This window comes from Rutidosis leptorrhynchoides, chromosome 6 (genome assembly GCF_046630445.1).
Source record: "Rutidosis leptorrhynchoides isolate AG116_Rl617_1_P2 chromosome 6, CSIRO_AGI_Rlap_v1, whole genome shotgun sequence".
Taxonomy (NCBI): Eukaryota; Viridiplantae; Streptophyta; class Magnoliopsida; order Asterales; family Asteraceae; genus Rutidosis; species Rutidosis leptorrhynchoides.
The window spans coordinates 190057208-190077071 of record NC_092338.1 but is presented as its reverse complement, the minus strand read 5'-3'; the positions used below and the strand labels follow the sequence as shown (position 1 = coordinate 190077071).

Sequence of the window (19864 nt, the reverse complement as noted above, 5' to 3'; positions counted from 1 at the left end):
GTGTACACAAGTTTAACATGATTTTGAAAATTGAATTCGATTTTGGTTTAATCTGTGATTAAGAATTATGATTTAAAAGGTTAAATTAAAACCAAATAAAATAAGGGTGCGTTTGTTTGCTTCTTAATGGAATGGTTCAGCACTGAATGTTAAACCGTTCAGCATTCAGTGCGTTTGTTTCTAACCTCTGAATGACATATGGTGCTGAATGGTTCAGAATTTAGCTCTGAACCATTCAGAGATGAAACAATCTCTTAAACATTAAGAGCCCAAATTATCTATAATATTCTCCTCAGATCATATCTAGATCACCTAACTAACAAATATATTGAATTTTTTATTCATATCACACGTTAATAAGGTAGTTTTAGTCAGTTCATATCGTTCATTCTAAATAATTATCAAACAGCTTATTTTCATTCAGACAATCTGAACCATTCAGATTCTAATCATTCAGCACTAAATCATTCGGTTTTGAAACGCACCTTAAACCTAATAAATTCGATTATGATGTCATTGATCATTTCTCTATATTTAGCTCTCATATATTTAGAGCCCGTATAAACTTATTAGGGTTTTTTTTTTTTAAGTAAAACCTCCAATTTCGATTTTACGAAAATGGCGTTTTCCTCATCTTTCCGTCGTGTTGTTAACGGATCTTCGTCGCTTATGAAATCTCAATTGGCAGCAGCCCGATTCAGCTCAACTACCTCAACTCTAACTGCCCCAAAGCTCTTTATCAGCGGTAATCTTAGACCCTTTTAAATATATTATTATTATTATATCATCATATCTGCTTGAAATTTTCTGCTTTGATTTTTGTTTTAGTATATCGAGTTCCTGTATGACTGTGTCCCTTTGATTAAATTGAATGATACATATGTATATGTATCTGTTGTACTGCTGTGTATAGTAGAATATATATTGTATATGCTATGATATAATCAGTGATTTTAAGGAAGTTCTGGTTCATCCCCAAACTAAAATTATATTATAAGTGACTCATCAAAAGATTGAAATGTCTTTGAATTTGTATACTAGTTAACATTGTCGCACGTAAATTATGGTAGAAGCTTTTGGTATAGGTTGCAAGAATGTTTGCGAGACACCTTAGTAGTTTGATAGTTGAATTATTGAAACATTCTTTTTTTTTTTTTTTTTTTTTTGGGGAATCGAAAACACACACACCTTTTTGTCCATCACGGGACTCGAACTCACAACCTCAAGGTTGATGAGTTCCCTTGATACCGCTAGGCCAGAAGCCCTGTGGTATTGCTTTTTTTTTTTTTTTTTTTTTTTTTTTAACGTTAGGCCAGAAGCCCTGTGGTATTGCTGAAACAAGTAAATGGCCATTTTTACGTCCTTGTATAACGTTGTATGTATAAGTCAATTGGATATCAATCTTAAATATAATTTAGTTTTTTGTGCATTGTATTCAATAGACCTGAATGGAGGTAAAAATTTTTTTTTTTTTTTTTTTTTTTTTTTTTTCATTTGTAATTAAATGTGGTAGTGAAATGGGATTTATTCATGTGTGGATATTTATTTTTTCTATAACTTAATAAACATGTGCTCTTTAGAGGTTCGGTCCTGCTTCGTCATTCGATAATTGTGTTGCTTGATGGTATTTTTTTGATGCTTAATATCTGAACAACAACATTTGCAGGCTTAAACAGAAATACAACTGATGAGAAACTTAAAGAAGCATTTGCTCCTTTTGGCCAGCTTGTTGAGGGTAATGTACATATGTTGAGTTTCTGAGACTTCACATCTGACCCGTCTACATAATTATATTCATATGTGTAACACCATGGTTTTTCTTCAATTTGCAGCAAAAGTAATTATGGATAGAGCCTCTCAAAGATCGAAGGGGTTTGCGTTTGTTACATATGCGTCTATAGAAGAAGCTGAGAAGGCTCGTGAAGGAATGAACGCAAAGTTTTTAGATGGATGGGTTATTTTTGTCGATCCTGCAAAGCCAAAGGAGTATAGACCTCCTCCTCCTCCTCCTCAACCCGAATCACAGCAGTCATCTGAATTCGGATTTAAGACAAACAAGACTATTGGTTGGTGTGGTAATTAGGATGGGCCCTACTTTTTGTCCATTTCTTTTTCATGAAGATTGTATTGAAATTCATTCAACAGAGCATTTAACAAGATATTATACATTTGGGTGAATACTTGAACTACCTTTACATCCAATTAATCACTACATATGATATGATAAAAGTGATTAGTAAGTTTATCGCTTTATGGTTCTCAATCATGACTGTTTATAATAATCGGGTTCACGGGTGTATGACCCTCTTTAAAACCCAAAGTCTCTTTGAAGTATTCTGGGAAAAAGTTGCTATCTTGGACTGTCCTGGCCATATGTTTTATTACTACACAATGTTATCAAAGTCTGCAAAATTTTTTTTTTTTGGTTTTATTATTTAAAAAAGCAATGTCAACATGCACCGTATTAAAACAGAGGATGCATACTTTTAACAATGATCATATTCCTGAAATTAAATATACTGCTCTGAACTGTGCATACTTAACGTATTCTGTTGTTTTATCTAAAAGTTAATCTGGCTTTAAAGTAGTTAATTTATCACTTGTTACTTTGTTAGTTGTTACTTATGTCTTGGGAGAAATAAAAATGCCAGTAACCAAAACAACTTCATAAGTTTAAGTATTCCGCAAGCATCAAATGTGTATGTTGTACAAGATATTTTTAACTTGATGCAAACAGGAGTGAAAAGTAAGGTTGTAAAAGTCACTAGTCTGGAACTAGTTTGCCGAGACTCTGTAAGGACCAGTTGGTCAAGTCCGCTGACTAGTCGGAAGTTGACTAACTTTGACCTATTTTAACCTATATGAGCATAGATAGATCTTAAAAAGCTCCAAGTACGCAAAGTAGAGGATTAAACCACTTGTGTACCCTGGAATGAAATTAAAAGTACTTCGACAAGCACAACCATCAAACCACTCAAACTTACGGTCGATATTTCTCATGAGCCTAGTCGGATTGGATACACCTAATCCGACTTAGTTGGTCTATTAGGAGGCTTTCACAACACCAATAAAAGAGTTGAATACAATTGTGTTCTCATTTCTCAAGACAAATTCATAAAAGCTTTTCAAATAAAAATGGTACCTTTAAAGCTCGAATTTCTATTATAAATAAATAAGCCCTGTCGGTAAATATTAGGAATTTCTTTCTATCAGTCGATGGTAATTATCTGATTAAAAAAAAAAAAAAAAAAAACAATTTTCATACAACCCATTTAAAGTAGATGACCATGCCCTACAAAATCACAACAAGCAATAAGGATAACATATCAGGTCTAAATATCAAAAAACCAATGTCCAAATTGTTCCGCTTGGCTACACAAGATCCAACTTGAAATCAAGAAACTGGGCTTGTTCAACTCCAAACTGTATCATCATACACTGAAATTAAGACAATAGATTCGAAGTCAGAATCTTGGGGTGCTTTCATAGCATTCTTTTTGTGATAAACAATAAAGATCCAAAATATTTCTCTTTTTCAGTTTAAAGTTCGTTACTTGAGGAGAGATCTTGTAAGATGTTCCCGTGCAGTTGCCAATGCTTGACTTATTGTCTGCAAAGATGATGTTCATAAAGTTATAGCACAAAATATGAAACAAATAATCAGAATTTTCTTTAACAATGTGTATCCTCATACTATTTGCTTGTGAGAAAACTATAGCTAAAAGTACCTGCTCAGAGAGAGAAGCTCCAGAATCTACACTGTGGCTGGCAACCTTACCAGCAATGACATTTGCATCCGTTTCCAGGACGATTCTGTAAACAAAAAGCATCACATTTAATATTTTTCAGTAGTACATAAGTTAAAGGATTAAATAGATACAAATTGTGATACATATAGTTAAGATGTAGCTTACCCGCCATCAACAATTTCATCAAGGCACAATAAAATGAGATCCAAATTCTCAAGTGCCTCTTTCTTATCCACATTTCCCCTGTAACACACAATTAGTAGAGGATATTATTAATGTTCAAATGGATAAGTAATGGAATACACATAGAGAATATATACAAGACAAACTACCTAAGGAGAAGACCAACTGCATCAAAGAAACCCTGAAGAACAGTGGATATAATGAGCTCATTTTCCTCATCACCTCCAGTAACAAAGAAGTGTAGATCTTGAGCAAACTTGTAGATGACAATGTTGTTATCAAACATTGTTATCTCCGCTGCACGTCAGTTCAAACTAAAACATTAGAAGCTGCTAAAGGTGACAATTTTGAGCCAGTTACTTATGAAAAGTTCAATCGGGGCTATGTTTTATCTCCCGAGGGTCAGATGGGAAAACTTTAACTAGCACAAAAGACGCAGGTGAAATGAGTTGAAAGTCTCGAAAAGTGTATTTTTAATGCAAATAAACCTCCTAAATCATACTGTATTATTTAACAGATAAAAAGTAAAGGGCAAAACACCTTACTCATAGATAAAAGGTACAAATTATTTGACAAAAGGTTTTTCAGGTCAGCCCAACATGGCCCCATCCATGTTGCTATCTCTAGATGGTACTAATGAAAATATGTTGAAAAGAAAAAAGAAACGTAACTTGACTTTTCTACTTCACTAAATTCTTCTATACTTCATTTCTCTGCTGTTAATACACTATGTGTCATAGGAACTGATAAGGCCAACTATGTAACTATTTATGATTATCTATGCTAAGTTATTCACGCAGAAAAGAAAATTAAAACACAGATCTTCCATCTATATATAACAGTTATAATCTTAGTTGATCCTAAAGGACATCAATGAAACGATAATTGTACGACATAAGCTACACCTTCACATAGCAACTTAAACTTCTACTAATCACTACTAGCAGAGTGATTAAAAGCATACCTTCTGTTCTTGCATTTGTCTTCTGAGTCTTGGTAAACACAGATTTCTCAAATGCTTCTTTAGAGCTATTAGTTGGCCAATCATCTGAATAGTACTTCACAGCTACGCGGCATCCTTCGGAATCCAAAAGTAAAATGTTCTTCACAGAAGGACAAGACTCCTACACACAACAACCATCATACATAAATACACTCATTACAATCTATATCTATATATCATAATTCGAACCATATGCAGTTAGTACATTGTAATAGTATCATGAATTTCACTTAAATTCAACACTTTGCAAAAATCAAACATGATTTATATCAGGATAATAATAAAGCCAGATCTGAAAAATAGCCAGTAACTGGAAATTGTTTCAATAACCGTCCTAAAAACCCTAGGTCACCATAAACATCGAATCAAAACAGTGCAGATCTAAGTCACGCTAGAACTCAACAGCTAACCGGATCACAAGAATCAAACAACAATAGAAAGTAACAGATCGCATAACATGTTAATTATTTTAATTGACGTAATAACCTGCTGATCACTAATTCACATATGATTCGAATTTGCATATGCAGGTAAGATTAAGATAACGTAAAATAAAGTGAAATGAAATTGAGACGGGACGGATACGGATGATGTAAGTATGGTGATTAGATCTGACTGATTTGTTTACCATTGCAGAGAGATTTCAGCGTTACGATTTCTCGGCTTTATTTTCTGGTGCAGATTCAGATTGTTACAGGGACTACATATGAACAATGTGAAAACTATTTGTAGAAGGAAAAAGGTCAGGTGAAATTTTCGAAAATGGCACTTATAGTTTAGCTATTTTACATTTTCAAACACTTTATTCATTACATTGCATTACATTACACTACACTATATAGGGTGTTCATTTTCGGATATCCGAAATTCGGATATCCGAAATTTCGGATATCCGAAAATTCGGATAGTGAAAACCCCCATCCGAAATTCGAATCCGAAATTTCGGATATCCGATTTTCGGATATCCGAAATTTCGGATTCGGATATCGGATTATCCGAATATCCGATATTTTTGAAGAACTTCGAATATTTTCGGATAATTTTTCGGATATTCGGATAATTTTTCGGATATTCGGATAATTTTCGGATATTTCGGATATTTTTCGGATATATTTCGGATATTTTCGGATTTTTTCGGATTTTTTAAAAAATTTCGAATATTCGGATATCCGAATATCCGAAAATTTTAAAAACTCCATCCGATATCCGAATCCGAAAAATCGGATATCCGATTTTCGGATATCCGAATTTTCGGATATCCGATTTTCGGATATCCGATTTTTCGGATATTTTCGGATTCGGATTTCGGATAATTCGGATTCGGATATTTTGAACACCCCTACTAATTAGCGTAAAAGTCCACTGTTCAACCGTAGCATTTTTTTTCTCCCTCCTAGTATCTTCTTCCCTATCCAACACATTTTTTTTTTATAATGTGAATGCAAACACAAGACTACAATCAAGTTTAATTGAAACTTCAAGGTTTCCCATGACTTTTACATTACATTACACTATATACTAACTAGCGTAACCTGATTTACCCTAAATTCCACTGTTCAACTGTAGCATTTTTTCCCCCCTCCTGGTATCTTCTTCCCTATCCAACACATTTTTAAAAAAAAATAAAAAAATTTCTTAACCCTCGCATCCAGAGACTTCCCCCACTAGATTTCTGCCTCTTCATCTTTGTTTCTAATTAAAATCACAATTCATATCCAGCATAGCGTTTTTTTTTTTCGCCCTTCTGGTATCTTCTTCCCTATCCAACACATTTTTTAAAAAAAAAAAAAATTTTCTTAACCCCCGCATCCAGAGACTTCCCCCACTAAATTTCTGCCTCTTCATCTTTGTTTCTAATTAAAATCACAATTCATATCCAGCTCAAATACAATTGATTTGAATACCCCACATTTTACTACCTTTAATTGCTACGATTGACTCCTTTTTTCTTCAATTCTCAACAATCTAAAGAGTATCTTCATGTCTCTAGACGATTCCAGTCAACAGGGTGATACAATTTTCATCGGCAGGCTAGATAGGGTTTTTTACAATATGCTCAAAGATGCTTTCGAGAAGTTTGGGTCGATTAAGGACATCAAGTCCTGGTTGTTTAGGCGTTTTGCTTTTATTACCTTTGAGCAAAGTGCACACGCCTCTTCAGCGATCCAAGAGATGAATGGTTCTGTGGTTTTTGGTAAGCCTATTTATGTGGGACGGCCCTGTCGACGGGGTGGTGGGGTTGCTAGCCGTGGTGGTCGCTCACTCTCTTCTGTCTCAATTACTCCAAATCGAGAGGTTGAAGATAAACTAGATCGTTGTGTGCTAATCGTCGATTCCGTTCCTCTTTTGGAGTCCAAGGTTAAAGAGTTCATTCTTCATTGCAAAGGAAAGATGTTGAATTTTAGAAAGCTGGGTACGTTTGCAGGGGTTGTTGAAAGTGTCAATTTGGAATCTTACTCCAATTTTCTTGCGTTGGGTTTGGATTTTGGTTTCGAGGTGGTGATCCCTTTTTCTCCAAAGGCAGAGGCTTTTTTTAGATTTGTATGGGTGGAATTGCGTGGTATTCCGGCAAAGTATGCCTCCGACGAGAATATAAAGAAAATTGCTAGTTATGTGGGCACGATGGTGAAGGTGGCTCAATCGTCATCTGATTTATCATGTTTAAGGTCTTCGCTTGTGTTTATCGAAACTACTTGTGTTAAACATCTTCATGAGCTCGTTCCGGTGGGGTTGATTTCTCATTCAGTGGCTAAAGGACATGTTTGGATTAACGAAATCCCTGATGTGGCAGTTGTGGAGAGATTGCAGGCGTGTTCGTTTTCATGTGACTTTGTGCAGAATGTTAACGAGGCTGTTTTGACTAAGGTACATTTGGGTGGCGTTACGGGTGATTCGGGTATTCCTGTTTGCTCTAATGTTTTTGATGATGTTTTTAGACCTATTTTGGATAATTCGGGTGTACCATTGAGCCCTGTAATGCATTCCCAGCAAGGTGATCGTGGTGTTGACGAGGTTGTTGGTACTTTTGAGTTTGGGTCTTCGTCTAGGGTGGTTACGAATTCTGTTACGAGTGACATATTTTTTGGCATCGATCTTCTGCTTTTACTGGTGTGGGTTCGGATCGGTCCCCCTCTGTCACGTTTTCTGTTGATAAGGTTCAAGCGGCGTTGAATTCTCGAGGTTTTCGTAGTCAAAAATGGGCTCGATGCTTGTGTTCAGAGGATGGTGTTGATCTTGGTGTTCTGGCGACTAACAAGGTGACGGATGGTGATGGTTCTGCTCGGGTAGACTTGGATACATCAGGGAGGTTTTGTTGTCGGGTTGTGAGAAACAGGTGGGCCTTGGAGGCTCTGCTGGGCCTGGGCCTGTTGTACATGGCCTAGGTGTTGGTAATCCTTCGGGTTTTGGTTCGGGTTTTTTCGAGGAGGTGGCTAAAGAGCTTGAAGGATGTGTTAGGGTGGAAGGTATACGGTTCAATTCGAAGGAGTTTCCGAAACGTATGGTGAAAAAGCGGCTTAAGGTAAAGAAGGTACATGGATAGGAGTTTTGTAGGTCAAAGTTTGATGGTTTGTGTTGCTTTTCTTCGTTTATTTCGTTTCGTTTATTTTTTTAGGTTGATCGTGTTGGTTTCGTAGTCTTTAGTTTGTTTGTGGTGTTTGTTGTGTTCGGGCCTTGGTGCCTTTCTTTGTATCCTTGTTGCGAGTCTTCATTTTTTTTGATGAAGCTCGAGTTTCTATAATAGTTTTAGTTGTTTGCCAAAAAATAAAAATAAAAAAAATACAAGATTTGATGATTACCCTCAATTTTCTTTTTTGATAAATTAGGGTTTCAGCCTTTACCGATCGTGATCATCGACCGCCATCATCATCGTGAATATCATCAGTCATCATCATCATCATCCTCCAGAATCATCATCACCAACACCCGACATCCTGTTATTTTACTGTAAGTGCTTTCAAAATACTATTGATATTTTTTTTCTCCCTTTTACTGCTTTGATGGTGATCAATTTTAGTCTCTATCTTTGCCTTTGATGTAGTAACATATGTTTTCTTCTTTGAAAGGAAAACTTTATAACGAAAAACTTTAATTCTTAAGTGTAATGAAAATATATTTACAGTCAAAGAACACTGATAATAGTAAAAGTTGAGGTTTCTTATTTGTATCTACGTATGGATCATTCGTTGTTGCGATATGTCATTTCAAAATTATTAGACACATTGTGGTTTCCTTTTCTCATCTTATGAATTTGGGAGCTGAATTTTAATTGCATTAACTACTATAATACTAGACAAAAACAACCAGTTTCAGATTTTCCCCGCTACATTGTCGATATACTGCTCTAACACTTTTGTGTATTGTATTCAAAGAACAAGAAGATTCAAGATGGAATGATGGGAAGCTGTATGCAGTTGGCAAAAATAGCCACTACTATTGATAAAGTAATCCCTGCCACAACATAACTTCTATATGGAATACAAACGCTTAAATGTATAGATCTTACTATAATGTCTTATGTTTTTTACATTTTCAGTCAAAACTGATGGTTTGCGTATTAAATTATTGTGGGCAATTTATTAGAAAATTACTTGCCATTGGAGTATAGGTGGCTGCAAAATTGAAGTATATGAACGAGGTAACTATTGGATACATTCTTGAAGATTCCAAATACATGTGTACATTATCAGGTAACTTGCATTTGCTTTAACGATTAATTCGTATTTAATGATTGCGTACTATACTCGCCGAGAAATGTATCACATTGAAAAACAGAACTTCATAAGTCATGTTTTCCAGGGAAGAAGCAATGGAAAACAACAGCTTGAATGTATGTGCATTACACTAAGTATGCTCTTAATTTGTCATGTGTCAATTTTTTTTTGTTTTTTGTTTGTTTTGTGATTATAAAGTGTAGGACAAACCGACTTATATCTTTTACGACGAAATAATAGTTGATGCATATACAAGGACCACCATTAATCTTATTCCGAAGCATCATAATACTGCCGTCACAACGTGCAGACCCTCAATTTTGTCTAATTAATTTGAGTGTTGGAGCTAATTTTGGGTGTTAGATTTGTTTATAGTTTATAAAATGGTTTGCTTGCAGGTAGCCGTTACGGTTTAGTCGTGTTTGGTATTTTGCCTTCCATACTTTCTGTTTTCAGGTACACAAAATTTTTGGTAATGTTCATTGTATATTGGTTGTTTTGTGTTTTATTAGTGTCTTATTTTTTGTGAATTTTGGTTCTCAGTTTACCGTTGTTGTATGAATTGTTGCTTACACCTGTCATTATGCCCATCACCTTATGTTGTTTTCTACCTATTTATATTTTAGGGCTTTCGTTTCAACATTTTCTTTCAGACCCTAATTTTCATTTCAGCGTTTTCTTGCAGACCATAATTCTTCTGGTCAACTTTATTCGGGTATGATTTAATATTTTCTTACGAAATCATGTTTCAGGGAATTAATATATTACTATCTTTGTTGTTGATATTTCAGGTTTCATTATTCAAGGTGGTGAAAAAGTAGCTATTAAACTGGTATTTTATCTTAATTGTTAATTGTTTGACTTTTGAATATAACCGGAGAAGTTCCAAGGCCCTAAACTACGCACTTTTTACTAATAAATCAAGAGTATAATTTTCAATAATTAGTTACACGCCTTTGTTTGAAGTGCAGCCAGATTTGATGTTGTTTACATGTAGGTTTCTGCTGCAGTTTTTGTTTATCCTTAGTTTATATGGTATGCACTCTATATATCTTTCACCTTTTTGTTTGAAGTACTCTTTACGAATTAACCGCATTCTACTTTATAGATGTGTTTATAATGAGGCTCCTTTGTTCTTTGTTTCTTAACCTTTCGGTTGAATGCTTATGAACATATGTAGGATTAAAGGGATGCCGATTCGGCACAACTTTTGCGATATGATCTACTAACTGATACATCTAGCGAAACCACGACATATAAATGCGAAATACGTGTGTGGTAACGATAGAGAATTACTGGCAGCTATTTTTTGAGTAAGCACGCCAACCTGTTATACCATTTTTACTAATTAAATTTACACTTCTAATAAAATCTACACTTGCAGATACAAATTACGATTTGCACAACACAATCTTAGCAATCAATCCAGTTAAGCTTGAAGCCCTATAAAAAGAAAAACTCAGAAATATGTACCCGTTAAGCAACCAATTTTGTACAAGACTCAAATGACCACAAGGTTAGCAAGCCAACTGACCTATACTACCTTCTATCTATTTTGTCCAATTTACATGCGAATGGATCATCAGTGAAGTGATCCGTAACAGAGAATGGTACTATCACAACTGCAATTAATGCAGGAAAAAAGTCACCCATGAAATGTCCCGTTCTTATTGATTAAAAACGTTCCATATTAATTGATTTCGTTGCGAGGTTTTGACCTCTATATGAGACGTTTTTCAAAGACTGCATTCATTTTAAAACAAACCATAACCTTTATTTCATCAATAAAGGTTTAAAAAGCTTTACGTAGATTATCAAATAATGATAATCTAAAATATCCTGTTTACACACGACCATTACATAATGGTTTACAATACAAATATGTTACAACAAAATAAGTTTCTTGAATGCAGTTTTTACACAATATCATACAAGCATGGACTCCAAATCTCGTCCTTATTTAAGTATGCGATAGCGGAAGCTCTTAATAATCACCTGAGAATAAACATGCTTAAAACGTCAACAAAAATGTTGGTGAGTTATAGGTTTAACCTATATATATCAAATCATAATAATAGACCACAAGATTTCATATTTCAATACACATCCCATACATAGAGATAAAAATCATTCATATGGTGAACACCTGATAACCGACATTAACAAGATGCATATATAAGAATATCCCCATCATTCCGGGACACCCTTCGGATATGATATAAATTTCGAAGTACTAAAGCATCTGGTACTTTGGATGGGGTTTGTTAAGCCCAATAGATCTATCTTTAGGATTCGCGTCAATTAGGGTGTCTGTTCCTTAATTCTTAGATTACCAGACTTAATAAAAAGGGGCATATTCGATTTCGATAATTCAACCGTAGAATGTAGTTTCACGTACTTGTGTCTATTTTGTAAATTATTTATAAAACCTGCATGTATTCTCATCCCAAAAATATTAGATTTTAAAAGTAGGACTATAACTCACTTTCACGGATTTTTACTTCGTCAGGAAGTAAGACTTGGCCACTGGTTGATTCACGAACCTATAACAATATATACATATATATCAAAGTATGTTCAAAATATATTTACAACACTTTTAATATATTTTGATGTTTTAAGTTTATTAAGTCAGCTGTCCTCGTTAGTAACCTACAACTAGTTGTCCACAGTTAGATGTACAGAAATAAATCGATAAATATTATCTTGAATCAATCCACGACCAAGTGTATACGTATCTCAGTATTGATCACAACTCAAACTATATATATTTTGGAATCAACCTCAACCCTGTATAGCTAACTCCAACATTCACATATAGAGTGTCTATGGTTGTTCCGAAATATATATAGATGTGTCGACATGATAGGTTGAAACATTGTATACGTGTCTATGGTATCTCAAGATTATATAATATACAATACAAGTTGATTAAGTTATGGTTGGAATAGATTTGTTACCAATTTTCACGTAGCTAAAATGAGAAAAATTATCCAATCTTGTTTTACCCATAACTTCTTCATTTTAAATCCGTTTTGAGTGAATCAAATTGCTATGGTTTCATATTGAACTCTATTTTATGAATCTAAACAGAAAAAGTATAGGTTTATAGTCGGAAAAATAAGTTACAAGTCGTTTTTGTAAAGGTAGTCATTTCAGTCGAAAGAACGACGTCTAGATGACCATTTTAGAAAACATACTTCCACTTTGAGTTTAACCATAATTTTTGGATATAGTTTCATGTTCATAATAAAAATCATTTTCTCAGAATAACAACTTTTAAATCAAAGTTTATCATAGTTTTTAATTAACTAACCCAAAACAGCCCGCGGTGTTACTACGACGGCGTAAATCCGGTTTTACGGTGTTTTTCGTGTTTCCAGGTTTTAAATCATTAAGTTAGCATATCATATAGATATAGAACATGTGTTTAGTTGATTTTAAAATTCAAGTTAGAAGGATTAACTTTTGTTTGCGAACAAGTTTAGAATTAACTAAACTTTGTTCTAGTGATTACAAGTTTAAACCTTCGAATAAGATAGCTTTATATGTATGAATCGAATAATGTTATGAACATCATTACTACCTTAAGTTCCTTGGATAAACCTACTGGAAAAGAGAAAAATGGATCTAGCTTCAACGGATCCTTGGATGGCTCGAAGTTCTTGAAGCAGAATCATGACACGAAAACAAGTTCAAGTAAGATCATCACTTGAAATAAGATTGTTATAGTTATAGAAATTGAACCAAAGTTTGAATATGATTATTACCTTGTATTAGAATGATAACCTACTGTAAGAAACAAAGATTTCTTGAGGTTGGATGATCACCTTACAAGATTGGAAGTGAGCTAGCAAACTTGAAAGTATTCTTGATTTTATGTAACTAGAACTTGTAGAATATATGAAGAACACTTAGAACTTGAAGATAGAACTTGAGAGAGATCAATTAGATGAAGAAAATTGAAGAATGAAAGTGTTTGTAGGTGTTTTTGGTCGTTGGTGTATGGATTAGATATAAAGGATATGTAATTTTGTTTTCATGTAAATAAGTCATGAATGATTACTCATATTTTTGTAATTTTATGAGATATTTCATGCTACTTTCCAAATGATGGTTCCCACATGTGTTAGGTGACTCACATGGGCTGCTAAGAGCTGATCATTGGAGTGTATATACCAATAGTACATACATCTAAAAGCTGTGTATTGTACGAGTACGAATACGGGTGCATACGAGTAGAATTGTTGATGAAACTGAACCAGGATGTAATTGTAAGCATTTTTGCTAAGTAGAAGTATTTTGATAAGTGTATTGAAGTCTTTCAAAAGTGTATAAATACATATTAAAACACTACATGTATATACATTTTAACTGAGTCGTTAAGTCATCGTTAGTCGTTACATGTAAGTGTTGTTTTGAAACCTTTAGGTTAACGATCTTGTTAAATGTTGTTAACCCAATGTTTCTAATATCAAATGAGATTTTAAATTATTATATTATCTTGATATTATCATGTATGAATATCTCTTAATATGATATATATACATTAAATGTCTTTACAACGATAATCGTTACATATATGTCTCGTTTAAAAATCATTAAGTTAGTAGTCTTGTTTTTACATATGTAGTTCATTGTTAATATACTTAATGATATGTTTACTTATCATAGTATCATGTTAACTATATATATATATATATCCATATATATGTCATCATATAGTTTTTACAAGTTTTAACGTTCGTGAATCACCGGTCAACTTGGGTGGTCAATTGTCTATATGAAACATATTTCAATTAATCAAGTCTTAACAAGTTTGATTGCTTAACATGTTGGAAACATTTAATCATATAAATATCAATCTCAATTAATATATATAAACATGAAAAAGTTCGGGTCACTACAACCCAGCAGGGAGGTATGTAGTATTGCAGGAACAACCGAATACTTCATATTTTTTCACCTGCTGGAGATAGTATAACATATCACATTCGCTCTATTCTGGATCAAGTAGGATATGACAACTTAAATGATCTGCCACCCATTATCAAGGCAAAAGAAGGGGGAAAAAAATTATATAATACAGTTCCAATACAATCAAACTTCAAGAGGAAAATTCTCGGAATTCATCGTCGACGAGATCTTCAGTGACTACCTGTCTAATGCTGCTGCAGAGACATGCCCCTGTTTTGTACACACAACGTGTGAAACCTTTGTAATCCACCCGAAAAGAATATAAGTTTCTCTTTTGTATAACACACATAAAGCATGTGAACTCTTCTTTTGTACACATGCGAATGACATGTAAATTTTTATCATATCCACAGCTTACCCAGCCACGCCGGGCTCTTAACTAGTTTATCTACATTTAATGAATCTTACAATTGGTTATAATACTACAAAGGCATTTTAGCAGGTGAGATCGGAACGGGAGGGACGTTAGAGAATGAAGGCTTTTTTGACCAATTTAGAAATGGCGGTTTAAACTCGGACGAGGTTGAAATTGAATCGACCTTTTTGTTTAAGGCTAATGCGGATGATGGTTTCAACAAAAACATTAGTGCTTGATTCGGTCTTCTGGTTTTTCATTATATGGTGTTTTGATAGTTTCTTTTCGTCATTTGTTGTCTTATATTTTGTTAGGGTCATGTTGAGGCTCGGTTTTAGTTAGTGTTTTTCGGTTTTGGTTAGGCTATGTTTACAATCTTCGAACCTTAGTCGCGGTGGTTTCTTTGTATCCTTTGTTTCTTGTCTCTTTTTGAGATCAAGTTTTTTATAAAGTTTTTGTTTCCTTGCCAAAAAAGGCACTTTAGCCCAATGTTATATTTTAGTGCACTTTCGATCAAGAAGTTAGTTACTTTTTTGGCGTAAAAAGGATAAAACTATGATTAACAATAGGCAACTTAATCAGAAAGATTGAAAACATCGAAACAACATACAAACCGAACTACCAAGCTCGACAATATACAAGCAACTAAAAACTGAGCTCACAAATAAAGAGGTTGGCTATTTGTTGTGGTAGTTTGTCGCACATTGAAGTTTTGTAGTCGTGGAATACATAATTGTGTATATCGTAGTGTCATTTCAATCAAGAGGATGGGTATTCTTCTTTTAAACCATTATAGTTGTCACACATTGATGTTTTGTAGTCGTGGAATATATCAAGAAATTGGGTATTTGTCTCTTAAAAATTTGATCGTTTTACTTCACACATTGAATATTTATAGTCATAGAATATTGAAATGTTTACAAGAAGTTAAGAAACATTTCGGTGTATAAAAAGTTCTTTTTATTAATTTGAATGACAGCTTATTATGCTTCTAGCAATAGACAATAATAGACTGGAAGCGAAAGAAACAATCACAATGGCATTATAAGCCGGTTGACAATAGATCAAATAGAAACAAATAGATCATTTACCTTCAAATTAGAAAGGCAACAAAATACAATAGATCCAATATAAACAAATAGATCATTTACCTTCAAATTATTCTCCGTAAAAATAGCTCAATTACGAAATCTCTTTCGTTTTGAACATTTTACAAGAAAATAGCTCCATTACGAAATCTCTTTAGTAATTGAATATTTACAATTTAATTATCAGATTAAAGTCGACGGAAAACACTACTGGGATGAATAAAGCAGAAGATATATATTAAAATAAAAATCCAATTTGAATGTTAATACTAAATAAAAATGTCAGAAATGCAAATTAGAAATGGTACTCTTAAACAAGAGTTGAGCATCCAATGATCTGTGTTGTAAATACGTGATCAATCAATCACCAAGAATGGACGTGTTTCCAAATTGAAACAGCCCTAGAATAACTCATCAGCATCAAAATAATCAGCCGGGAACGGATCAAACGCAAAATCAGAAGATGTAGCAGCATCTTGAAACATGTTAAATCCATCTTGGCTCAAGTCATCTAGTAGAAGACAGTCACCCGGGTCAAAATGGAGCACTTCATCATCATTCGGAGCATCAGTCATAACTTTATTCCCTCTGGGGTCGGTTTCAGCATCCTGTATGGATACATAAAAACAATCACTACCTTATTCATTCAGACACAAGAAAAGAAAAAAACACCAACTAATAACCGCTGTAGTCAGTAAAATATTCACTTAATTCTAAGGGCATAAACTAGTAAAACATATAACATCTTAATTACAGATTGCATACCTTAGTGTTGTCACTTTGAAGCATCAAAGCAACATCAGCATCAGTAAACATTGTGTTACTATTTTGAAGAATCGAAGCAACGTCTGCATCAGTAAGCATCCTATGCATGTGATCATCATCATTGTTACGCAAATGATGACATGCATTATCTGAACCACTTGCATATGGAACCGGTGTTTGGGTTGAAGAGCCTGGTTCCACTGCAGTCATATTCATCACAGTTGAAATGCTTGCATACAAATCCAGCCCTTCTGATGCATTACAAGAACCGAACAGTTCTGAAGTCTCAAAATGTCCCTCCGTTTCGGGCAACACAGCAGTACATGGGCCCGATTCAGAAAACACAGCATTACACGGGCCTGGTTCAGAAAACACAGCAGTACATAGGCCTGGTTCAGCAAAAGTGCTTGCAAATGGGACTGGTGTGCTTGTAGCCCCAAATGCTAATGGAGGTGCAGCAAATATCTCCTCCATAACATTTTCAGAAGATTCGGCAGTAAATGGAGCTGGGTCGGTTTGGGTCATGTTGCTAAAATTTGAGCTATTGGCATTAAGTAAGACGGTTTCATCATCATCATCATCATCGTCCCAGTCTTCTTCCTCAAATGGTGCCCCATATTGGGCACCATTTTTTGGCCCCACACCGCTTTTCTCGAATAATTTGCAGATCACATATGCGTCCTGAACAATGCCTGCATCAGCCAAGTCCTTATCTTCCATCCTATATTCATGCATGACCCAATCTGATCTCTCACCCTTTGGTGGACGACCCAAATGAAAAACCAAAGTCTTGATCCAAGCAACAGTTTTGTCCTTATACTTAACTTCTCTATCTTTCCCGGTAGCTTTCCAATAACCAGTTTCAGTTGCACGATTCGTTCTTGAGCCGTTTGCATACTTTTTCGATTTTGGACAAAAGAAAAACCACTCGAGATCACCATTTCTTAGATTGGACTTATCTGATAAGAAAGTAAAAATGTTGTGTTATGAATAGAACAATAAAAGCAACTGCAAAGTGAGTAAGCGTTCAAGTAAACCCAAAAGAAATTGCATACTGTCATTAAAAGTAAATAATATATAATTGATATAATCATCACTTAGAAATATCTTGTGGTCGAGCATAAAAAGAACAATAAAAGCAACTGCAATCTAAGTAAACGTTCATGTAAACCCAAAAGAAGTGCATACAGTTATTAAAATAATATAATTATAATATATAAATTAATATAATCATCACTTAGATATATCTTTTGGTCTGAGTATGAAATGAACAATATAAGCAAATAAAAGCAACTGCAAACTGAGTAAGTGTTCAAGTAAACCCAAAAAGTGCATACTGTCATTAAGAATAAATAATACGGAGTATATAAATTGATATAATCATCACTTAGAAATATCATGTAGTCATATAGAAAGAACAATAAAAGCAACTGCAATCTGAGTAAAGGTTCAAGTAAACCCAAAAGAAGCGCATGCTGTTATTAAAATAATATAATTATAATATTTGAATTAATATAATCATCACTTAAAAATATCTTTTGGCCCGAGTATGAAAAGAACAATATAAGCAACTGCAATTTAAGTAAACGTTCAAGTAAACCCAAAAGAAAGTGCATAGTGGTCTGAGTATTAATACCTGGAAGATCCCGAGGGTGGAAATCATAAATCTTAACATCTGCAATAACTTCGGGAACGAGATTTTTCCCTAACAACTTTCTTTTAAGGTAATACATCGCCAACTCAGTATCAGTAGGGTGGAAACGAAATCCTGGGCAAAACGAAGATCTGTTCTTCTTCATTATGAACGAAACTCTTGTGTTGACCGCTGAATATTTTAATAAGAAACAAAACCAATATCGGGCGATTCAACGAAATGAAAAATTCCAATTACTATCCCAAAGTGTAAACCAGTGCAAAAGCACCTCCAACCAAAATTGTATGCGTCGGGAGTCAAAAGACATTAGCTTCTCTGCAAAACGTCAAAAACTTAAGCACATTAGAATACAAGCATATGAAATACAACTCATCAACAAGTGGTAAAATATATAATATTAGTGTTTGTTTGTGTTCGTTGGTGTCTGTATAATATTAGTGTGTACATTTAGGTGTATGTACATATGTGGATGTATACATACATATGTATACATATATACATATATGTATAAAAGCATGTGTCTGTGGAGGTCTGTATATTCTAAGTGTGTACATCTGGAGGCAAACTGATTAATTGCTAAAAGGAAGCAGTATCACTAGCTAAAAAATGTTTTTTATTTGTTTCTTATTTTGTAGCAATCCAATAAACTTCAAAACTATAACTTTTTTCATGCAATTAACAAACAAATTATATTTATATACAAACACGCAAAAATACATATTTTTAGGCCCTATTGTTTGAAGCCCTAAGCAGTCGACAACCTCAATCAAAATCAAAACAGCAGTGATTTATGGCTGAGTAATCAAGAAGATGATTACAAATTTATTTAATTTATCATGAAAAAAGATCAATGTTTAAAACAATTTCAATATACAGACATTTATATTTTATATTTGTATTTATACAAATACATTATTTAGTACACACACATACATAAACCCTAATATCATATAAACCCTAATATTATAGTATCTTTTATCATGATCGAAGACTTTTATACAACAGTTACCGCTTTATATTTAATAACAAACAGTACGAAATAAAAAATATATACAAGAATCGAGTGCGATGTATAGTATCAGGTGTTCGATATACGAAACCCTAGATATAAAAGTAAAAGTAAATATCATAAAACATACATTAAATTGTGGATCAATACTGAGTATAAACAAGATCAATCGATCGATCGATCGATCGATCGAACAACAGAAATATATAAATAAAAAGGTTAGATCGATAACTTACTGGCTGAAGAGAGGCAAAGGTTTCGACGGATGATCGAAGAAATCAAGCGTAATTGTGTTTTCTTAGGACTGAGGCGCAAGACAGAATGGTTGGGTTTAACGAGTATTTAAAGAAACGAAACTTACAATTTAGT

General features: G+C 33.9%; 4 protein-coding genes across 30 annotated transcripts; 2 read left to right on the top strand and 2 right to left on the bottom strand.

Moving 5' to 3' along the window:
- Positions 1–569: 569 nt before the first annotated feature.
- On the top strand, positions 570–2263 carry LOC139855696 (organelle RRM domain-containing protein 2, mitochondrial-like). Its single transcript, XM_071844946.1, has 3 exons — positions 570–745; positions 1667–1735; positions 1833–2263. The coding sequence occupies exons 1-3, from the start codon at positions 619–621 to the stop codon at positions 2081–2083; spliced, it is 447 nt and encodes a 148-aa protein (XP_071701047.1). The 5' UTR covers positions 570–618; the 3' UTR covers positions 2084–2263.
- Positions 2264–3158: 895 nt separating this feature from the next.
- On the bottom strand, positions 3159–5628 carry LOC139852533 (coatomer subunit zeta-1-like). Its single transcript, XM_071841828.1, has 7 exons — positions 5564–5628; positions 4897–5056; positions 4082–4229; positions 3915–3992; positions 3729–3813; positions 3555–3610; positions 3159–3438 (listed from the first exon to the last, which is right to left on the bottom strand). The coding sequence occupies exons 1-7, from the start codon at positions 5564–5566 to the stop codon at positions 3432–3434; spliced, it is 537 nt and encodes a 178-aa protein (XP_071697929.1). The 5' UTR covers positions 5567–5628; the 3' UTR covers positions 3159–3431.
- A 3096-nt stretch (positions 5629–8724) lies between these two features.
- LOC139851985 (uncharacterized) lies at positions 8725–11299 on the top strand. Of its 27 annotated transcripts, none has more exons than XR_011760838.1 (9): positions 8725–8880; positions 9306–9426; positions 9542–9623; positions 9733–9781; positions 10046–10362; positions 10439–10479; positions 10619–10682; positions 10828–10960; positions 11032–11164. XR_011760838.1 is itself a non-coding variant. In XM_071841196.1 (9 exons), exons 2-7 carry the CDS (start codon positions 9327–9329, stop codon positions 10866–10868), a joined length of 309 nt encoding a protein of 102 aa, XP_071697297.1. In that variant the 5' UTR covers positions 8725–8880; positions 9306–9326; the 3' UTR covers positions 10869–10960; positions 11032–11163; positions 11285–11299. The 27 variants fall into 27 exon arrangements, 13 of the variants coding, with proteins under 13 accessions (XP_071697297.1, XP_071697309.1, XP_071697296.1 ...); XR_011760836.1 differs by having other exon boundaries at positions 9517–9623; XM_071841196.1 differs by lacking the exon at positions 9733–9781 and adding an exon at positions 11285–11299 and having other exon boundaries at positions 9306–9377; positions 10333–10362; positions 11032–11163.
- Positions 11300–16283: 4984 nt separating this feature from the next.
- Positions 16284–19802, bottom strand: LOC139852899 (uncharacterized). Its single transcript, XM_071842243.1, has 4 exons — positions 19732–19802; positions 18469–18801; positions 16833–17791; positions 16284–16675 (listed from the first exon to the last, which is right to left on the bottom strand). The coding sequence occupies exons 2-4, from the start codon at positions 18629–18631 to the stop codon at positions 16469–16471; spliced, it is 1329 nt and encodes a 442-aa protein (XP_071698344.1). The 5' UTR covers positions 18632–18801; positions 19732–19802; the 3' UTR covers positions 16284–16468.
- Between the last annotated feature and the right edge of the window lie 62 nt (positions 19803–19864).

Excerpts from the sequence above, each read along its gene's own strand:
- LOC139855696 (XM_071844946.1), top strand. The coding sequence starts at position 619 with ATGGCGTTTTCCTCATCTTTCCGTCGTGTTGTTAACGGATCTTCGTCG. Across the intron at positions 746-1,666 it reads CCCAAAGCTCTTTATCAGCG|GCTTAAACAGAAATACAACT; the intron begins GTAATCTTAGAC and ends CAACATTTGCAG. Across the intron at positions 1,736-1,832 it reads TTTTGGCCAGCTTGTTGAGG|CAAAAGTAATTATGGATAGA; the intron begins GTAATGTACATA and ends TTCAATTTGCAG.
- LOC139852533 (XM_071841828.1), bottom strand. Across the intron at positions 3,814-3,914 it reads GATGAAATTGTTGATGGCGG|AATCGTCCTGGAAACGGATG; the intron begins GTAAGCTACATC and ends TTTTGTTTACAG. Across the intron at positions 3,611-3,728 it reads GAGCTTCTCTCTCTGAGCAG|ACAATAAGTCAAGCATTGGC; the intron begins GTACTTTTAGCT and ends TCATCTTTGCAG.
- LOC139851985 (XM_071841196.1), top strand. The coding sequence starts at position 9,327 with ATGATGGGAAGCTGTATGCAGTTGGCAAAAATAGCCACTACTATTGAT. Across the intron at positions 9,624-10,332 it reads ATACATGTGTACATTATCAG|ACCATAATTCTTCTGGTCAA; the intron begins GTAACTTGCATT and ends GTTTTCTTGCAG. Across the intron at positions 10,363-10,438 it reads TTCTGGTCAACTTTATTCGG|GTTTCATTATTCAAGGTGGT; the intron begins GTATGATTTAAT and ends TTGATATTTCAG.
- LOC139852899 (XM_071842243.1), bottom strand. The coding sequence starts at position 18,631 with ATGAAGAAGAACAGATCTTCGTTTTGCCCAGGATTTCGTTTCCACCCT. Across the intron at positions 17,792-18,468 it reads CCACCCTCGGGATCTTCCAG|ATAAGTCCAATCTAAGAAAT; the intron begins GTATTAATACTC and ends CTTTCTTATCAG. Across the intron at positions 16,676-16,832 it reads TTCAAAGTGACAACACTAAG|GATGCTGAAACCGACCCCAG; the intron begins GTATGCAATCTG and ends GTATCCATACAG.